At 37.8% G+C, this 22806-nt stretch overlaps 1 protein-coding gene across 1 annotated transcript in view; it reads right to left on the reverse strand.

The window, feature by feature from the left end:
* Window positions 1-21143, reverse strand: part of GRIN2A (glutamate ionotropic receptor NMDA type subunit 2A) — a 718378-nt gene extending 697235 nt beyond the window's left edge. Inside the window, exons 1-2 of the mRNA XM_088466915.1 lie at window positions 21083-21143; window positions 19353-19769 (exon numbers count right to left, since the gene is read on the reverse strand). Coding sequence (XP_088323041.1) covers window positions 19353-19751 — 399 coding nt within the window. The 5' untranslated portion in view covers window positions 19752-19769; window positions 21083-21143. The remainder of the gene's footprint in view (window positions 1-19352; window positions 19770-21082) is intronic.
* Window positions 21144-22806: the final 1663 nt, after the last annotated feature.

Genomic DNA, 22806 nt, shown 5'->3' on the forward strand with positions numbered 1-22806 from the left:
GTTCCCTATTCAAAGTGAAAAATATTATTAATTTTAATTAAATTCCTAAAACAATAACCCAAAATATGATGAAAACATATATATAATAATTGTAATTCCCTGAACATAAATATTAAATAAAAACAATAATCTACAAATCATTCTGTGTTAGTGTTAACCATTAATATACTGAATCAATTAGCCCTAATCAGAAATCCATAAATATAGATTAATATAAAGTATATAACATAATTTCCAAGTCATAGTGAAAAATTTGTGACTTAATTCTTGATACAATAACTCAACATATAAATCTGTGACTAAAGGAAATAAAGATTGAATCCTATTAAACTTTGAAGCACGCTACTAGACCAACAACACTATGGTGTTGGGCATTTGTTCCTAGGTGTACAATAGGTTATATGAATAATAAATAGTATAGCTGCTAATACAGGCATATATTTAATATTTGTGTACAGGTATAAATAAATCACAAGGTACTTAAATCACTGCTACTCCAATAATATGTATGGTGCCCACTAAATTATATATGATTGGTACGGACATATACGATTTCTATATAAACCAATCTCAATAGTGGATTACATCTGCAGTGCCTCCCAATATGGAATATTATTCCATATATAATATTGTACTTTAATATATTTACACACCTGTTAAGCACACATTAGACCGATTTGAACAATAATATAACAATCATCATGCAGTGAGACCTTTTTTTGTTTTTTAATCACTACTGTCTTTATTTTTATATAGTTCACCAATTTCTGTTTGTACATGTGTGTTCCTATATTTTGCTGTCTAAATTAACATTTTTAATAAATTAAATAATAAAAGTTAAATTTTAATTAGTGCGCCACCCAAGACAACACTTTTTCTCTTTCTATTTTGTTACTATCCATGTTCCGTTGTCATTGGCAGCACCCTCAAAACTATATCATTGATTAAAACATAAGTGTATATAATAATTGTGGTTTAATGTGGGGTTCATATCTCAGAAATTGTGAAGATTATAATATTACTGGTGCAGTAATCAATTCCATTTCTCTTGTACATCTGCAGCTAAATGCTAATTTAGAGACATGAAAAACCACTTGATTACATTTTGTAAATTAATAAATAAGAAAGTGCATTATTATGTACATATAAATCAATGTAAGTAATGGTGGTGGGCTGGTCAACTGGAACAGAAGAGGATGTTGAACTTTAGTAATCATGGACACATAATAATGGTTCTATATAACAGATTATTACATTTACTACATCAGATGAGCTGACAATTACATAATAGTGAACCCATGCATGGGTTGATGTGTGTACAATTTAGTCTAAAATTATCAAATGACAAAATCAATGTTTGTGTTGCCACATTTCCGTTGCAGCTCTGTTAACAATTAAAGTGTTAATAATTTCCATTATCCATGCATTACAAGCAAAATACATCAAACGGTATTTAGACAATTGCTAAACAGATATTGGCATAGGAAAAATAATTGCATAGTAAATATAGCATATCAGCATAATAGTAGGCTGATCCTAAACATGATGGCCTTTACATCCCAAAATCGGGACAGATTTTCGATTAATGTCAGTTTCAATTTGTCTGGGTGGTACATGATGTTGCGGAGAGTTGACATTTTTAATTATCCAACTTGGTTGAGGCATTTTAATCCCAAATCTTCCCACCCTCCCTTTCATTTTTCCATTTATCACCTTTTAAGTCCTTTTTTGGCAAGAAAGTACGGCAGTCTAGTGAACATCTTGCAGCAATTTGTTTGATCAGGTGTGCTTTTCTTTAATATGTGGATTAGGATGATTTATCTCTTCTTGGGTCATCGGCTCCTCTCTGCCAGGTGGGGTGGGCATGTGTCAGTAGAGGAGTTTGATTTGCATTAGTCAAGAGGCATTATTAATAGCTGATCATTCTTGCAGGAAAGAATGTTAGTACAGTGGCATCTTGCTGCAATTTGTTTGATCAGGTGTGCTGATCTTCAATACAAACATTAGACTGATTTCACACTAACAAATGGACCTGACATGCATTAATGTTAGGGGTGTTGAGGGTCCATTGTTCATTTTTTATTTTACTAGGGCCAGGGCCGGATTAAGGTCTGTGGGGGCCCCTGGGCAACAAACATGTGGGGGCCCCTATTAAATGTGACAAACTAGGGGTATGCGCAATGGGGACCTTATGCAGAGCCCCCAGTAGTGTCAGTGCCCACAGTGGTAGTGCTCCGTATGCAGTGCACCCAGTAGTAGTGCCCCTTATGCAGTGCCCCCTATGCAATGCTCCCATTAGTAGTGCCGCCTGTAGTAATGCCCTCTGTATAAATGCCCCCAGTAGTAATATCCCTGTAGTTGTGCCCCAAATAGTAATGCCCCCAGTAGTAATGCCCCCTGCATTTGCTCAATAGTAATGCCCCTGTATAAATCCCACAGTAGTAATACCCCTGTAGTTGTGCCCCCCAATAGTAATGCCCCCAGTAGTTATGCCCCCTGTAGTAGAGCCCCCAATAGTAATGCCCCTCTATTAGTGCCCCCAATACTAATGCTCCCTCTGTAGTAGAGCCCCCAATAGTAATGCCCCCTGATTAATGCCCCCAGAAGTAAAGCCTCCCTCTCCGAGTAATGCCCCTCCCCAGTAATAATGCCCCCCCAGTAATGTCTCCCCCCTCGCAGAGTAATGCCCCAGTAGTAATGCCTCCACCCGTGTAGTGCCCCATGTAGTAATGCCTCCCCCCCATGAATAATGCCCCAGTAGTAATGCCTCCCCCCAAGAATAATGCCCCAGTAGTAATGTGCCCTCCCTGAGTAATGCCCCCATTAAGCTGCTTGCACTAAAAATATATATATATAAAGCTTATACTTACCTTAAACTAAGCCCCGCGTCCGCTGCAATCCGCTTGGCTGCTCCTCTGCACTATGGGAGAGACATCATGATGTCTCTCCCATAGTGCACTGCATGAGCCGGAAGTCGGAGCTTAGGAGTGAGCTCCGTCCTCCGACTCCAGTTGCCGCTGCGGGTAGGGAGCCGGGCTCCCACTGGTTACAATCTCAGCAGGCATCTGGCAAATGAAGCCTCCCTGTGGCACCGGGGTTAGGTTGGCCAGAGGAAGCGGAACTGGTTCCGTCTCCTCCGGTCTACTTTAACCCCAATAGGTGAGGGGGCCCAGGGTCGATCGCCCCTGTCACCCCCCCGTTAATCCGTCCCTGACTAGGGCATTTGGCATGTTTAAGTGCACTGTATGTTTAATTTGTATTAGTCAAGTGGAAATATAGGTTGCTGCCATTCTTTCATTTGCAACCATACTGGTTTTGATATTTAAATAAAGTTGACCAAATTTTACAGATACTAATTATTAACAGTTATTTATACTAATGTATCATGTCTTTATTTTATTAAGGTTAAGTTGAGTTATTATTCCTGCCTTAAGGTTACTATCTGCCATCTGTCGTTAGGGTGTTTATTATCTATTTTGTAGAGAACATTCTTTTTACTTGCGAAAATAAGTTATTTAGCTCTTAATTAAGTCAGTAATATGCACAGTGGGCCTAATTGTCCTTTAAGAATGTTCATGATTCAAAGTAATGACGACACATCAAAACACAGTACTATTGTTGATAAGAATTTGTAGGCACCTTTAGAATAGTTTATCAATACACTGATGGTTCACGGAAGTAGCTCAGACTGTAGTAATTTTGTAGTAATTAGTGTATCAGTTACTGTATGTCAACTAATTAAGTATGCAAAAAACTCATTAATGTGCAGACATCTGTATACAAATTTATATATAAATATGCACATGCAATATAACAACATAACATACTGTATGTGGTTGTTTGGTAATTATTAATCTATTTAAACTCTACATAGGTACTTATAATATAACTTAACCGGATGATACTATATATAAATACTATATGCCTGTTGGTTATTAGTGAACTGACTTTGTGCAATGTGATTGTCCTTTGTATTAGAGCTCCATTTCCTATTTAACAAATAGGAAATAAAGATAAGAACCCATGGTACATCACAATTGGGGACTCACCAGTAGACTTGCTAGTAATGGGAGTATGACTGAGATAAGGCACTATATTAATAATTTAGAGAGAATATAACTACAAGCAGGTAGTTCAAATCTACTGGCAATGTAGAATTGTAGCACCTGATTCGAGAGGCATGTATCGGGGCAATTCCCAATTCTGACGATGCTAAGGTCTGGGGATCTGAGGATTCCAACATATTGGACAATCTCCATTCTCTGATTACAACCCAAAAATGGTTGGGATAGTCAAGTCAGGGATTTTTAACATAAGTTCCCTGATTCCCTGACAGTTCACCGATCTTTATTTTTGTTCACCGTTCAGCGAATCGGATCAGCGTCAGCTGAATTGGGAATCGGGATGAAGATTGATACAGGTAAACATCCCTCACTAAGCTCTCTTCTCTATGCTGTCAGTATGGATAGATTGTTAGATGTCTACCTTTTGGTTACAAGACATCTGGTCACCTAACTAGAATAGGTTATCCAAAAGTGGGATAGCCCATTAAAGCAAAGCACATCTTCTATTTGCTCACTAGGCGCATTGCTCCCTGTGAAGCCTATGAATGATGCAATATTATTTTATATCACTGAAGAGCAGCAGGTTTCGCAAAGCAAACACTAGCCAATAAATACAAATTACCATATACTGTATATAAGTTACACTATGACTGATGCTAAACACATATAAGAAAATAATTAAGTGAATCCTTCTTAAAAGTAAAAAATGGATTTCCACCTGTGTTTATAAAGATCTCTTCTATACACAGCTGTGTTTTGATTCTTATCTCCAAAGTACATTAATTTACTACCCAACTGCTCTTAGCGCCCACTTCCCGTGCTAATTGTCTACCTGATTGCCAAACATGTTCCCAGCAGATTTCATAAACAATATGTAAAAGGTTTTTGAGGTCGTTAAGAAGCACAAGAAACAATGTAAAATATTTTGACAGCTTGTGACTAGATCATATAGCAGATGTAGCAAATATTAATGCAGTAGTTGAGGCATGTTAAGGCAATATGTTTTCAAAGCATTCCTACTGGGTTAGCAATGTCTTTGTGAAAGAGAACTATAAAATAATGACTTCTACTTTCTGCAATAGAATCGTGCAATATTTCCAAAGAAAATTATCTGTAAACATACCACCCTCGCTCTCTAAGGCATGCATAAATTAATCAGTGGCTCATGCATTCCCACTAGTGAATAATTAATTAAACCAAGCATTGTCCTACTTACAAATAAGGATATTTTCTTTAAGGTACTGTAAAACATATGGTAACAGTTTAATTTGTATAAAGAACATGTTTTATGTGAACCTTTTGCTTTCAAGTATTGAAGCCCTGGTGATAGCTACTATGTTGGGAATACAAGAGGAAAAAAAATCAACAGTAATTTATGCATAGTAATAGTAACAGTGTCAACATCATGATCAATTAGGTGATAAATATATTAAGTATTAGGTACTGTCTTACTTTCATTAATGAGATATATTTAGAGTAGATGTGAATTGATGCATCGTTAATGCACCTCTCATCAAATGATCAGTGACACTCAGTGACTTCTTATTTGTTTGACTCTTTCTTTGTCCATAAAAAGAATATTTTGTTTGATGTTTTTATATATATAAATACCAACATTGTAGGACAATTCTTCTATAGAGTGAGACCAGAAAAGTATGTATACAAGCAAGAATACTTGCAACTAAGGAATCTACAATATAATAATATGTTAATTTGGGAGAGAAGAAAGATACATATACTCCGTATGTGTACATAGTTTCCAGCAATAGTTCTTCTGTCAACTAGGAGGGTCATGTTTTATATTTATACCCACAATACTCCACTTAGCCAATGTGTTGTTCAGTAAAAATTGACAAAAGAAAAAGGTCTTTAGTCAAAGAATAAAAGGTCAACCATGAATTTTATGAGTCAGCACATATACTAGTAGATTGAATTATATGGTTGTACTTTATTATTACTGCTTATACAAAAACATATTAGATAGTTATGTGCACTAGTTACAGCTACAGTAAGCGCATGCATAACATTTATCGAATCTTATTAATTTTCTTTCAACCTCTTGACTCCATTTTTTTCTATACACACTTTTTAGTGAGCCCATTTTAAAATCACTTAATCACTTTTTTTTTTTGCTTAAGATAACTATTTAAAAAAGGTGAATTTTATTAAAAACATATAAAGTCATTATGTTATTATGTGGAGCATAGTGCTCTTGGGGCCTGATTCAGAGCCGCTCGTAAGCGGCTGCTCGTTCGCTCCGAGCTATGTTCGCACAACTGCGCATGCGTATGGGTTGTAATACGCATGCGCAAACCATTCATTGCGGTCGGAAATTGTGTGATCGCAAAATTGCGAATGCCTGCCAATTTGAGTGACAGGATGAGGCGTTTGTGGCTGGTAACAGGGGAAGGTGCTTGAAAACGGGGAGTGGAGATCCGAACACAGGCGTGCCAAAAGGTCAAAATGGGCGTTTTAAGGGTGTGCATATTTAACAAAGCAGCGTCATCGACCACGTCACTTGGTTGTTTCTTAGCCTGAACTGTTCGCATGATTGCGGTAGGAAAATCCAACCACAAGCACTGCGAGCAGTTCAGACGCCTTTTGATGTACCCGATTAATCAAATAAATAGCGGAGATGACATAGGATGCGAGCGGCCAGGTGGCGTCTTTACAAAATAGCGAGCGCATATTTTGTTCGCTCGCTCAGACATAGAGGCGTCAACAGACCGCAAAGAGCGAGCGCTCAATTTAAATAGCCGGCCCCTTTTTCTGAACGAGTGAGCGCAAATAGCGTCCGGCTCTGAATCAGGCCCTTAGTCTGCTTAGAATGAAATTAATGACCACCATAGGTATATTTAAAAAAAAAAAATAAATAAATTTTGGAGTAAGAATGGTCTAAATAGTATTTATTTTTTATTTCATTTGCTCCAAAGCCAACTGTTCTACAACATTTTGTACCCCCTGGCCAGTCCCATGGAGCAATTGCTCTTATGTTGGGCATGTGATAACATAGTTACAATATTTATATTACACACATTGCAGACAGAAACAGTATAATGCCCTTCTGGTATTGGCAGTAGGAGGCTCTATGGAATCTGTGCTTTAAGGCTGTGAAGGTGTTTGTCATAGATGAGACAGATCTACAAGATATTTGTACTCAGTCTAAATTAAGACTTGTTTTATGATTGTCTATTTATCTGTCTTCTTCTGAGACAATCAAAAATTATATATGTTTTCCATGCTTTCATCAAAGAAAAATACACTGATGTACCTAACCATTTCTAATCTGTATATTAAATTATGTCAATGGGATCATTACAATGAAAACTAATATTTGGGACAGATGTGCTATCACAGCTACTGTAGTTCCACTCACGGCCTCTGCAAAAAGCGCTCTTTACTTATTAGTGTTTATACATGCATGTTGGCTGATGGGTGAGTAGAAGCACATGTGTATTTCACAGATCATACATGAGTACACCTATGTTTTACAGCATGATGTCTTTTATCTATAGTATACTGGGCCTAAAATGGCATCAGCTGAGTATCTATTATAGATACAGGGTGTGTGTTAAACACAGACTACAGCATAACCTGCATCCACTAAATTTATGTACCTTGTCCCAGAGATATGCTCATGCACATTAGAGTACACACAGGGCCCCTCTGATGATGACATTTCAACCACTCTATGAGCAGGGCTGTTGAGACATCTTTGAGGCCCAGGTGATCCAATGAGGATGTGGCCTAATCAGGTAGGCATGGCTATGCCCTCTAAAAGGACATGAAAATACAGTACCATGTGCGCTGCAAAGAGTGACATTTGTTCCCCTCAGCAGCTGGACCGGGGGCCTCCAACAGGCCCGTGTAATTAGTACAAATACCTGCAATAATTATTAGAGTTTCTCAAATATTATCCCCATTGCTCTTTAAAAATATTAAATATTATAAAAATATTAAAAAACATAGAATGAATAAAAAAAAAACTTGTCCTACATTGACTATTCACAGTAAGGCATGAATCTTTATAAAGTATATTATACAGTAGTAAAAATACATATATCAGAAGTAGAAAATAGAGGATCTGGCCATTTGGTTCACAAGATGACTGATCATTTTGGACCAAGATGACTGATAATTTTGGTCCAAACAAAAATGTTTTTCAAAAATGGCATATGAAGAGAGACCTTTGTTCAAAAATAGAGAAGTGCGCGGACCCCCGTGTTTTGATTTTGGTTGTAATTCATCATCTTGTTTTGGTTTTGGCCTTGCCAGAACCACCCTCAAGTGTTTTGGATCTGGATTTTGTGAAAAAAAATTATAAAAACAGCTAAAATCTTGTAATTTGGGCCTATTTTTGATCCTACAGTATTATTAACCTCAATGTCATTCATTTCCAGTTAATTTTGACCACTTCACATATCACAATACTGTTTTCACTCATACTGGCCAAAGGCTACAGCGAGCTGACTGCCTAAACTAACCGACAGAGCATCGGCACAAACATGGCAATTTAAAAAAGAATATAGCACATCTAGAAAACAGAGTGGCACTGCAGTGGCAGTCGGGATGGCAGTTTAATATAAACTATACTATGCTATAGAATGTTTTCAATGTTCAAGAACTAGGGCAGAGGCCTGAAGCCAACACACTTGAATAGAGGTGGAGTATTAAAGCAGTTAGTCAAAGTAAAAATAATATATGGCATGCCCCTCCCCCACCCTCCACCCTACTTCCATAACCGGCCCTGGATCTTTAAGCTTGGTCTGGTCTTGGAAAATCGGGGGAAAAACCGGAGTGGTATTCCCCCTATTTTCCATTTACCAGTGCCAGGTTGAACCAACTGGGGTGGTAATGCCACAGCAGGAGGTCACACAGCATTGGGTGCTCCTGCCAAAGCATTAAACCAGCCCAAAACTAGTCAGCTAGGATCAGGGTCCCCCACCCCTCAAAAAAATCCCCCCCAGGACATTAACCAGCCCTGGGTTGCACATCAGTCCTCAGGATACTGAACTTGCTCCTTAGAGACAGACACCTGTGCCTGCACAGACCCATAAAATAAGTACGAACTGTACACACGTAGAGCTTCGCTGCCTACACAGTGCTCTTGCTCTTTTCAAATAGTATGCAACCTGGCTAAATATCATGTTTCAATGTAATTAGAACTATAAATGTTTTAATTATAAACTTGCTGTAAGCCCTTTTTATGCATTGCAGCTCTGGTTTATATGGCCTTTACTCCCAAAAGACTCCTTAGAGTTCAGCGTAACATGCTATAGATTACAGTTAGTCCAAAATGTTGACACATATTGTACTGAAGATCAATCGAATCAATATACTTAACTGATGTGCTATTACTTTTATGCAACGTCTTAATATTTAAACAAGTATTAGGCAACAAGATGTGAAGTAAAATCATTATATCTCGTAGGACAGGTTTTTGCTTTTTTACCAAGATTCTGCACTTCAGTTAAAAAAAAAAGGCATCGTGCTGTCTTCTGAGCAATCCCTATCTCAGGGTGACCTTTCGTCACAGCCTTGAAAATACCTTTATTTCAGTCTTGTTTTTTTATATAGCAAACTTCATGTGGTACAAATAAATTATAACTTGTTAAGAACTGATTATAATGGGTTCCATGCAATTATTTAAAGGGACCGTGTCATCAAAAAATGTTATTTGCATATTTCTGCAAATATATATGCTGCACAGTTTTATGTTAACCCTCCACCTGGCGTACGAAGAAACTTAGAAGAGGAATAAAGAAATCCACAGACTCAACTGCAGTTCAAAACGGTGCTGTACATGTAATGTAGATGAAAACAAGTCTTATGATATTTCAGTGAATTAATTCCCCTTTAATAAGTTCCATGATATCAGGTGCAGAAATTCAACACCGTCACCCAGAGGTGTGGCCTCTTTCTCTGCCCCACCCCTTTATTTAGCAAAAAAGACAGAAAGAACAGGCGCACAACAGGCATTGCAGCTGTTGTAAATGCTGATGCTACTGTAAGTCTGCAGCCCTGACTACAAAAGCCAGGTGTCTAAGCTGCAAGCCTTTGTATTCTGTTGATGCCCTCCCCCTATCGGGCACCACTGCTGGCACCTCCCCACTCCACCCAGAACTTGTTACTTCTGGGAGTTAGACCACTGCATGATACAGATAAATAAGTGGCCAATCATCCATATAATTCTGAGAGATACCTGGGCCTGTCATCTCCCACTTTTATCAGAGCAATCCTGAACATGACAAATTTCAGGTCCTGACACTTTATGGGGGACTTGATCAAGTGTGTGTATGCAAGGCCAGGCCTCACTGTGAATATTTGACCACCTGTAATGGACACTGGATGGTCATGTTCACACCATCTTGACGGCAGGACTGCACCTGTTTGGCAGGCTAGGTCCCCTTGACAGCCCCACCCCTTCTGCCCCAACACAGAATAGGTCTCCCAAATGTCCTGATTTAGGAGGCCCAGTCCTGACTTGAGACTTCTGTCCTATGGCCAGTCACTTGGATATATCTATCCCATTGTGAAAAAGTTGACCTGCTACTGGTGTGCATGACCATAAACATGCATTTGAAGAGGTGAATAGGCAGCTAAAATGCAGTTTATTGTTACACTAGCTGTAAGCACAGTGATGCACCTGTGCTGACTCCTCCATCTGATATGTTAGTAGGTACTAACATACACCAAACCTGATATTGAGCTGCACATGTAGGAAATAGTCATACTTAGTAAATGGGAGTTTACATTTGAAGCAGTTTCTGCTAACATAAAACACAGCAGTATAGCACTTACTTTTTTTGCAGTCATATGTATGAATATTCTATGGCAACTGAAAATTATTAACAATGTTTCAAACGGATTTAGTATAATCCTTAAATAAAGCTCTAAAAAAGTGTCATGAACATGAGTATATGTGAATTTTCTTCATAAAGAAATGAACTAACATATAAACTTGCACCATGCAACAGCTATTACAGTAGTTACTCTTCTTTGTTGAGTGTGTATGCATTGTCAACTTTTTAGGCTTTCGCTCTCGGATCTCCAAAGGGGAGGTCCACAGGGTAAGTGTGTGGGTGCATTATGAGGACCCATCCCTGATGCACAATGCTGTGTTTTTCATCATCCTTTCCCAACCAACTTCACTAAGAATCTAGGATCGTGACCTGCTCTCTCAGGGGTCCAGCATAGCTCCTTGGAATTCAGTAGAGTAGGTAGACACATACACAAAGATTGGGCTCTTGAAGTCTCAGTAACTGACTGCATTATTAGCTTTCTGATCTGTATGAAATGCCACTAAGACATTGTCCTAAAGACATGGGAGGCACTGTAGCTGTCTGTAATTGTGAGGGGATATAATACTATACTTTTAAGCCAGGCTTCAGTGGAAAGTTGTCTTAACACAAAACAGTGGGCCTGATTCAGATATGCAGGTAGTGTCAATGTCACACGCAAGTAGCCGAGGTTATCAGCCTGTGCATGCGTCCTGATGGTAACCACTCTAAGTTGCAGACTGAAATTGCATGGAGAGAGTTTAAATTTTACTGGTCATTTCTAGGTTGTTCACATAGGAGTGGCTAGCCAGATGTGGGCATGAGCCTGGCGTGTCATGTAGCCATGTTCAGATGGCGCCTACATAATTTTGGTGCAATCTGCGATCGTTGCATCTTAATACTCACAAGGATGGATTAGTGCCACGTCCAGTGGGCATCTCATTAGGAAGACCATCTGCAGTGGCATTAGCATAAAGAAGCAGTTACGGCAAAAGACGCAGTCACATCCTCAACGATGTCCAGCTCTAAAGCAGGCCCAATGTATTTTACCTCTATGGTTCATATCTACATTTTCAATTTTGTTATTTTAATGGTCCTTTAATTGAACAGTGTCCATACAAAGATTTTGTAAAAAATCTCCATTTCCTTCCAATCTGTTGCATTGCACATTGTGTAAGAGTCAGTCTGTTCTCCAAACATGGCACACGGTAAAACCGTGAATCACAACCATCATTTTGCAACAACCACAAAATTCAGGAAAGGAATTACTACTGAGTACATTGCTGATGTATTTCACTGAAAAATGACCCAAGTTCTGCAACTGAACAAGCAGCAGTTTGCTACCTCCGTGATTGAGATAGATGAGTCTGTTAATTGCAAATTGCAAAGCTTGTATTCCTAGATTTTTCTATCAATTAATACTAAGAATAAAAATGTATCATGCAATAAGCTTAACTTTTAGTTTTATTCTCTAACGTGTCTATTGTTATGCAACACTGCAATCAAAGCTTGTATTCTACATCACAACTATAGCAGTTTTCAAATGTTTTTCTTCCAAAAAGAGGCACTGAAGGCTTACATTTTCACTACTGATTACTTAAAATTTGCACATATCAATTTCTTACAATACAACGAAAGCTTGCCACAATTTACCAAGCTGCGTACTTATATGACCAAGAAAGGATGGTTCTCAAAAGACTGACCCCAATCTTAGTTTCACTATACCTGAATGTTGCATAATGATGGATAACAAGGCATGTTTAGCAGAGGAAGGAGACCTGACATTTAGCAGAAAATAATAAGTTTTTACCAGCTCCAGCATTTTTCCATCTCTGTGGGAATTGGTCTTGCGTCATGAATTTTACTAGAGGCTCCTGTATATTCTTATTGTATAGTCACAAGTAAGCAGGCTAGATTAAGATGATATATTTACTTGATATTCTTTATTATAATAAGCACAGTAGTGTTAGCAGTATTAACGCTAAGCCTCAGTTAAACTTTTAGTATGCGGTATAATTTGTGATATTCCCAATTAAACCTAAGTTTTAGGTTAAATATCACAATTATAAAGTTGTATAAAATTATTCTTCAATAGTAATTTAATGGTAATATTTAACAATTTTAAAATTGCCGGTGACCAATTAAAATGCCTGACACAGTGTGGTTTGTGAGTAGAGATAAGTGAAATTCAAAGCAAAATACATGATTTGGAACCAGTAGTTTGGTTTTCTTTAAAATGATTCACTAACCAATTAGTAATGATTTTATAAAGACTATTATGGGTATAAAAATACCTTCCTACTGTGCTCTTTTATAGTTGACATTTCGAACATGTACGACTTGCAAGAACAGATTTGGCAGCGATTAAACATTAGGCTCTGATCTATTTACACAATTCCAACCTGAGCGCTCTCTCTTTCTCTCTCTAGCAAAAACAATAAACAAATAAACTGTATGCATCCAGTCATTTTCAGTAAATCTAAATAAGTTGTTCTCATTCATCCCTATAAAACAAGACTGGGTAAATTAGGTCTCCCCTAGCTGTAAACTGTACCATGAGATGTCCCCCAACAGCTTCTGGTTACAGATAGGTGGGTGGTCATAGGCAAAGGAGACCCCTAGTAGCTACTGTATATGGAACCTGGTTCAGAGCTGTACACAATTCCAATGTTTTTGCAAATGGACTGCGCATGTGTCGAGGTACATTACCACTGGCATATCTATAATGGGTGCAGGGTGTGTAGTGCACACGGGCCCCTGGGTCTAGGGGGGGGCATGTTACACACCTTGCACCCATATAATTAGTATACTTACCTCTTCGGTGTCCCGTGTCGGCCGGTTCTGCAGACTGAAAACACATAGAAAATGGCAGGCGGCCAACATTTTCTCAGTGATGTGCGCATGCGCACTAGAGATGTATCCAGGAACAGAGCGCAGGTGTCATGTTCTTGGAGATCTGTGCATGCACAACAGACTCTTCTGTAGAGGAGGGGCCCTGCACAGAGGCTGCACATGGGCCCCCTCCTCTCTTAAATCTCCCCTGTACATTTCCAAAGTCGCATGCTGTAAGTCTTTATGCACAGTGTGATTGACACACAGGGAGCATTTGGAAGAGCCAATGGAGAGTCTCGGCTAAAAATGCAGGCATGATAGGACCGTTTGGGGACGTGTCACATCCTGTATCTGTGATCCCATATGCACGAAACAGGGCTCCAGCGTCTCAGTTAAGGTGACCATCCAGAGTAACCATAGACTAACTCAAGGAGTCGATGTTTGCCTGATCTGCATCTGATGCTGTGTATTTGTATACAGTTGCGGACAGCTGCGATGTGTTAGATGGGCATCACAGTACAAGACCTGGCGGCTGTGCCATTAGCATATTTTCTCAAATCCGCATCTGAAAACATCGCATCTGCGGCAGCAAAAGCATTCAACTCTGAATCAGGTTCATTGGGAAATGTAAAAATGCCAATCCCTGTAAAGGGAATGTCCTCACTTTAGTTACATTTAACAATTCCAACAAGACTGTAAAAATAAAAAATACAATAATAAAAATAGAAAATACAATAATATGCTAGAACAATTTATACAGTTTAAGATGTGCCTTAGAAGTCACTTTGGACTTAAATCATCTTTCTAAAAGCAATAGAGTTTTTTATATGCTCACAGCACTAAACTTCCAATGTTTTTATAATCTACAGTATAGCAAATATTATTATTATTATATTATTATTATTACATACAATATAATACTTTAATTATTGTTATTAGTGGGACACAATTCAGAAAAACAAGTAGATCCAAAGGCATGTACTAAAATTCACAAATATGATTTTAATATTTTACTTGCCTTATATATATTTATTACTAACTATTGTGTTGTAAGCCATTTTCTACTTTAAGAGGTTACAGAATCCATTGCAGTCGAGAAAAGCAACATTTTCACTGAATCAAACATTTGAATAATTAATTTTGGATTTAAAAAATAAAAAATAATAATAATAATAATAATAATAAAATTTCTGCAAGTACATTATGTAACATTAAACTCACTTTACCTGTGCTTTGAAAAGGGAAATTGTAGACACAGTAATTGTCAAGGTTACAAATCTGTTAAAATCACAATTTTTACTGATCATCTCTATATCACTAATTAGGGGGATATTGTATCCAGCTGTGTGTTACATCTTTTATGTATTGTTCCCAGTGGCGTATCTATAATGGGTGCAGTGTGTGCAGGGCATACGGGCACCCGGGTCCAGGGAGGCCCCGAACCGCACACCCTGCATCGATATTATTTTAAACTCACCTGTCCGTGGTCCCGCGTCAGGTGTCAGCGCTGCTCAGAACACCGGAAAATGGCCACCATGGCCATTTTTCCAGTGTTATGCGCATGCGCAGTAGACTCCGGGCACACTCTAGTGCCCAGAGTCTACTGCGCATGCACAGAACACCGGAAAATGGCAGCCACGGCCATTTTTCTGGCGTTCTGCGCATGCGCAGTAGACTTCGGGCACACTCTAGTGTCCGGAGTCTACTAATGCTCCGGTGGCTGGCCAGCCGCGTCAGTCGGCTGCCGGCCACCAGTGAGAGAGGAGGGGACCCCGCATGGGGAGTGCACACGGGCCCCCTCCTCTCTTAAGATGCCCCTGATTGTTCCTATGTACTAATGGCACAATGCAGCGGATTTCACAGAAATCTCTGGCTAAGTGCTAAGTAGCACTACAAATCGCAGTCCCCATTATTATCAATGAGGACTACGATCTGACCCCTATGTACTAAACTGTAAAGAGTGAAGCTTTTTGGAGTTTGGCCCTGGTAGTTTACACCATCTTAAGCTCCGGAAGCTGACAATGTGCACATGCGCAGTAACAGCTTCCACAGGAGAAGTCTTCTACTAAATGCCAGGGATATAACTTGCAGGGACCGCAGTTGCCACAACCGATGTCCCTGCAAGTTTCCCTTTGTACACATGTGGGGATATTTTCATAAAAAATGTAGATAGATAATAATTGCGTCAGTTCCACAATTATTAGTACACCCCTTAGACCCCTTAGCGTGAAGAATTATCGATATGAACAGTTTCGCTCATCATTTCTATTTAAAAATTAAATGCAAGATGTCTGGGAAAAAAATATAACCTAACAACTTTTTTTTCCCTGTTATACCTTCATTGCTCATAGTGCCTAGTAATATACATTACTAGTTCTCTGCATTAGGCAACCTGTTCTCTAGTTTTAGTGATCCTTTTATTTCTTTTTTAAATGTTATATTCACACAACAGTGAAACAACAATGAATTAATTATGCGCTATTAATTTCGGTGTAATGTATATGCAGATTATGAGATTTGCACATTCATTTAGTCACAAAACCAAAAGATGAATTGTATACTTGACACATTTTCAGTACAATATTACGAGTAAACTCTTTTGTCAATACAGTTACCGGTTGACTTTAATTTCACTTTCACAACTCTCTTTCAAAGCTTTGTGCTCTATCGGACTGCAAGTACATTTGCATTTAAATGAAATTAACTATTCAAATGCATAACAGAATTTCCATAAAGCATGTTGCAATCACATAGTCATTTCCATGATAAATGCTGTTGAATGATATTTACCAATTTAATAGCCAGCAGCATAGATCCTACAAACCATTTTAATACTTAAAGACCTTCTGTTTGCATGAGCATTCTTTAAGAAAAAAAATGCCACCTTGGAATTAAACTAAGCAATTACCAGTAAACTGTGGTCTAGCTTTGAATGTGAGTTTTGTACGCACAAAGGGGTTCATGTGGAATTGAACAGAAGTTGTGTCTATATTGTAAATTAAAAATGGGCCTTCAAAAATAAGCCTAATTGTACTTAAAGTAGCTACAGAGCCACCTTTATTACAAGATGAGTGCAGTTTACATGGGGAACATATGTGGCTAGATCACCTCAAGGAAGAACAGTAGTACTGTATATGTGACTGGTTTCCTCACAGAGATGTGACACATGACAGTGGTAATAGAAAATGCTTACGTTACAGTACCCAATTTATACACAATATAGTCTATCTATATCTGGACAATGTTATTAATAAGAAATATAGCAATGATCATCTAAATGGCAAATAAAACCAAACGCAAATACAAAATGTATTTCTGATCTGTCACCCTCTCTTAGAAAGGCAAATTGGAATCTGCTTTCCTGCAAATATCAATGTATTAATGCGAATAGAACACAGAAGCCACACTACAATACTAATAGTATCAGTGGGCAGGATCAAGACTAACTCAGCCAATCAGAAGTGGACTCTAATTGTCAGTATCACCACTGGTCAAGCACCCGCAACTGATCTGTATTCTGACAGGCGCACATGTATCTTTGTTATGGTCAGCATGGGATGCATTTAGCGCAAACACAGCCCTACCATACTTTGCCCACTCTTAAACGCACCCTTTAACCCCTGTTTTGCCTCGCCAAGTGCAAAGAGTAATATGCGCAAAATGCATCCCAGTCGCCAGATGGATGGATGTGTATTCATTTCTGATGTGCAGTAAAAATATATGTAATTTGTGTGGTAGCACAAAGTACCAAAATTAAGAAATACTACTTCTGTCTGAAAACAATCAGAGAATGGAACCGCTATACATGTTTGACATGACATAGGCCCTGGGGTAAAAAGTCATGGCAACATACTGAATAAGGAAAGGAAGATATGTCAAGTAGAAGGACAGCAAGTCATGACATAATGTAAAGAAGAAGACTTGTGAGTGCGGGTTTAAAGAAAAAGTGATAAAGTATCAGGTTTAATAAAATACGCAATCATCTTTCCTGTAAATGGTAAATTGTATCGTTTATCAGCAAATCAAACGTACATACTAATATAAATATAAAATGATTATATTCAGTATATCAGACAATCCCTGTTTTAGCTTTAATTCCCAAAGGGCAAAAAGGTAAATGCTATCTTCACATGCAAATAGCGCAGCCTTTCTGGAATGTGTTTCATAATAATGCAAGTAATAAAGTAACCAATGCAGTGCACTCTAGTGGTAAATTGTCCATGCTACTTTTTGACAGTTGAGTAATGGGCATCATATATGCACATAATGTACAAAGACTTTCATTTCGGTGGGGCAGTCCATCATCTCAAAGTGTCTGGACAGTCTTTCATCGAATATGAAAACTGTTCCAATGTTTTCACCAAATAAGCCTGACATACATTGCATTTTTCTCTATTACTCTTTCAAGTAAAATTCACAGCAGTGACAAGGTGAACTGTTATTTTCAAAAGACCTTTGTTTGGGATTGTACTTTATTTTTTAATCTACTGTTCAGACATACTTCTGTACCCTTCAATACTGTCATGAAGATACACTACAATCATAAAACAATATACTGTATACTTCTTTAAAACCACATTAGCTAAAGTTGTTAAATGCTTTGAAAACATAACCCATATCAGTTTCTTTTATTCCTATATTTAAAATTGCATTATGTTCTATATCTCTTTGTTTACATGACTGCTAAATGAATACTGAGTTAAATAGTTTTTTCTCCATAGGAATGCATTTTTCAGTAACTTGTGATTATTGATGTTTAAAATCATATGATAGATAGATAGATAGATAGATAGATAGATAGATAGATAGATAGATGGATAATAGGCAGATAGGCCGATAAACATATAGAAGATAGATAGATAGATAGATAGATAGATAGATAGATAGATAGATAGATAGATATGTAGATTATAGATAGATCGATAGACATATAAATGATAGATAGATAGATAGATAGAAAGATTATAGATAGATAGATAGATAGATAGATAGATAGATAGACATGTAGATTATAGATAGATAGACAGATAGATAGATAGATTGATAGACATGTAGATTATAGATAGACATGTAGAAGATAGATAGATAGATAGATAGATAGATAGACATGTAGATTATAGATAGATAGATAGATAGATAGATAGATAGATAGACATGTAGAAGATAGATAGATAGACATGTAGAAGATAGATAGATAGATAGATAGATAGATAGATAGATAGATAGATAGATAGACATGTAGATTATAGATAGATAGATAGATAGATAGATAGATAGATAGATAGACATGTAGATTATAGATAGATAGATAGATAGATAGATAGATAGACATGTAGATTATAGATAGACAGAGCAGACAGATCAATAAATAGACTGATTATGACTGTTATAATCACATTTACAAATAATACTTTAAACTATAGTAATAATGCTCATCTATTGATCATTTGTCCTATACAATGTACTGTATTGCCATTCAAACTCTAAATGCTGCATTGCTAATTAAAGTGTGCAGTAGTTTATTCTCCTCATTCTGTAGTTAAGCAAAGCTCAGCACTTTATGCATTGTGATTAATTGACCATGACGTTCAAAATGTGCATTGGGAGGGTAAGAATATGAAGACAAACAGAGTGGTTCCAATGCAGAAAAGGTGAGTTGCATTGTGTGATCCCTTACCTTATCTGCCATAATCATTGAGGACCCACCATGAATACCTAGAATTGGGATGAAGGTCTGAGATGAAACAAAATCCAAAATCTGAGCTATGGCCTCTTGGTCAGTGTCATCTCCAAAAACCACACCGTGAATCTTGGTGCCTGACATCAGGTCACACACGTGGGTAATGATACTCTTGGGGTCAGTCTGGTTCACTAGCAGGGTCACCACGTTGACATCAAAGTTTAAGGACATATCCCTTGTCCAAAGAGACCGGACATCCCTCTCTGTAATATAACGAGTTCGGCCCAAAATAACTGCAATGTTCAGGACAGGGAAAGTTTTCTCTGCTCCATGACCCAGATCCACCATATTTAGCAGAGCATGGAGCAGTAACACAGCAGAGCCAAAAGTATCCATCTTGACCAGCTTTACTCCCTGTGGAAATTGATCACAAAGTGTCAGGTTTTTCTCCAACAACTTCCTTCCCTTTTAGCCATTGATCGTGAATCTGAACACAAAGAAGAACTGAACAGTTCATTTGGTGCAGTGAATATAGCTATAGCAGTACAATCAATTAGCTCCCTAGCTCCCCTTTGTTTAATATCAGACTTGTGTCATGTTTTCCCCAAACCAAAGTTCCCCAGTGACAGTGTTGTGAACATGCATTGGGTAGTTAGGATGAAAGACTCTGCATGCTGACTTTCCACATTATAATTGCTCCCATTTCAGCTCGGCAATATTGTGAAAACACTTATAGATGACATATATATAATGTTTTTCTGCATAATTACTACACCTCTGCAGATGACAGAGTACAGTAGGTCTAACATCAGCAAATATGATGACAAGTTTACCTGGCACAATTATTATTATTTTGTTTATGAAATATGCTGTACGAGAGTAGGCTTCATTTTAGTGTGGCATATGTGCACATATTATTTATACTTTTTACATCTTTATACATTTTAATTGGTAAATAGCTGAGACCCTCTGATAATCAGTCAATTACAGCACACTGATATTTGGCTGTCTCGCTTGGTTGCCTGTGACATTCCTTTACTTTGTGTAGCGTATTTACTTCCTCTATGTCGCCATGGTATCGCTTGATGTGTCTGAGACACTGCAGATTACATCTTCTGGGGGATACCCCTGCAGTATTCTCTGCTATTCCATTCACTGCCAGGATACATGCCTAGTTTTATATATCTGTGTGTGTGTGTGTTTTATATATATACTGTATATATATATATCACATATTTACATAGTTCCAATCAGCTTAGCCACATGCCATTATAACATTGCTAAAGTATAGCTAGTCATGTCTATCACTGCAGATAACAGTCGTCGCCTGTAGTGACCCCAGTCATTATCCACTACTCTCTACACACACAAATACTGATTGAAGTAAAGTCATCTTTGATATATTTTTGGCTACCCGTGAGGAGCTATTAATGTTCTGCAGATCTTTATGTTAAGTCTTTCATCATTGTGACTTCTATTGATCTCTCCGCATATTCCAGTGAAATTTAAAGCAGACATGATACACATATTACACGTATAAAAATATCCTTATAAGGCATGCATGTTAGAGCTGTGTTTGCTGGGGATTGCAGGGAAGCTCCAGTTATTACGTACATTATGCTTCTGGTAGACTTTACCTCCCATTCATATGGCAAAATGAAAAGTGCACCAGCACCCCCTCCTGGTCAACTATGTCATATCAACTTACTATGAAATAAATAACATACCAGAGCCTTCAGAAGATGTGGTTATTTGGCATGCTGCAAAGTTTGGCATCGCGTAGTACTCAGCACCGTTTGTTAGGATGCTCCTTCAGTCTTTCCTCCAAGAACATTTTCCTTGCTGCGGTTTGATTTCCACAGAGCTGCCAATAAAACCAGCCACCCCAGTTGATGTATATGCAATAACTGCCTATGGAAATGTGAACATTAAGACAGATAATTAAAGATTTGTGTTTATATGTTGCAATTTAGTAACACATTTGCTTTACATGGCCAGAATAATAGCGTAGATGACCAATATATGTAATTTGTTAATTGTATGTAATTATAAGTGGACTAATAATTAAACTATGTGTTCTCAATATTTCATATAATCATTTTCAGCAGAAAAAAAACATTAATCCTGACTAGCAGGGCTATAGACAGGTAATAATGAACACATTGTGCATTTAGCTGTGGAGTTAAGGGATCACTTTACATTACTGATGTCTTCATCAGCAGCCACCAATTTCATATGTAATTTAAAATGCTACTTAAAATGTAATCAAGATATATTACATACAATTAAGTGATCAATTTCTCCTGAACACCCTAAAACTGGATAGCTTTCACCCATCTTTTACAAGTTAGATCTTATTACAGTAATAATCTACAGGGTGTAGGTCACGTGACAAGACTGGCACATTTCAAACAACAGCTATAACTGTAGTAGTTATAGCTCTCGTCTTGCAGTAAGTGACACATACACTGAAAGACCGAAAGCAACATCACACTGCCTTGTTTTCATTGAGTTTTTAATGATGTTACCAACAGATAAAGAAGCTAGCACTTAGTTGTTTGATATTACATAGACCCGTACTTATTAGTGGTGTGGTCTCCTTTCTAGTTTCCAGCAAATTCAAATAAAAAAAAAAAGATTAAAAAAAATAAACGTTTGAAAAAAAAATCACAGACACCCAGCTGTACTCACAAGCTGTGATCTGACATTTGATATGGTCCCTATCTCTTGTAAACATGGTACTTAAATCAATTAATAAGTCATGAGGAAGCAACTAAACACAATAGAACTAAACAAGATACTCGATACTCACTGCATTCTTCTATCAAATACTGTAGCTTCAGGCTAGGATCCCACAAAGTCATTTCAGTAAATCCCCTTTGCAAAGCAATGCAGTAGAAAAATGTCTGTTTACACCTCAGAATCACCCGATTACTCTCTCACATCGCAGAGAATGCAGCATCAATCAGCATTGCAAACCCCCAATGTTAAAGTTTATGACAGGCTGGCAAACTGAAAATTGGTTCTCATCCATTGGAATCTGTACCCGAAGTCTATCCTTCTCTTGGTATAGACATTGCTATTTTTTTCTGCAGCAGAATTGTAGGACAGCATATCCAGTCTCTGTATTCCTCATAGCTTTTGGGAAACTGAGGGTTGCAGTCAGCTACACATCCTTAAGGTAAGAGAGGGAATTACAGTCAGCTCAACCCCACTGAGCGAGAGCATTGCAAAGAACACAGATATGGAATGCGAGGCACCAGCGCTGCAGTCAAGTTCAGAGAAGCATCTATAGTACAATACAGACTGAGAATCCTTTCTGTATTCTGCGGAAGTTCTTCCTGGCTGCTATGCTAAACTGGAAAATGGCATGTGTTAGACAGGAGGAACAAATTGGTATTTTTGTATTGCATCTGCAGCTGACAAAACAAGCTGCTGGTGATATATAATC

Source organism: Taudactylus pleione, unplaced genomic scaffold (genome assembly GCF_031769625.1).
Source record: "Taudactylus pleione unplaced genomic scaffold, aTauple2 ptg000066l, whole genome shotgun sequence".
NCBI lineage: Eukaryota > Metazoa > Chordata > Amphibia > Anura > Myobatrachidae > Taudactylus > Taudactylus pleione.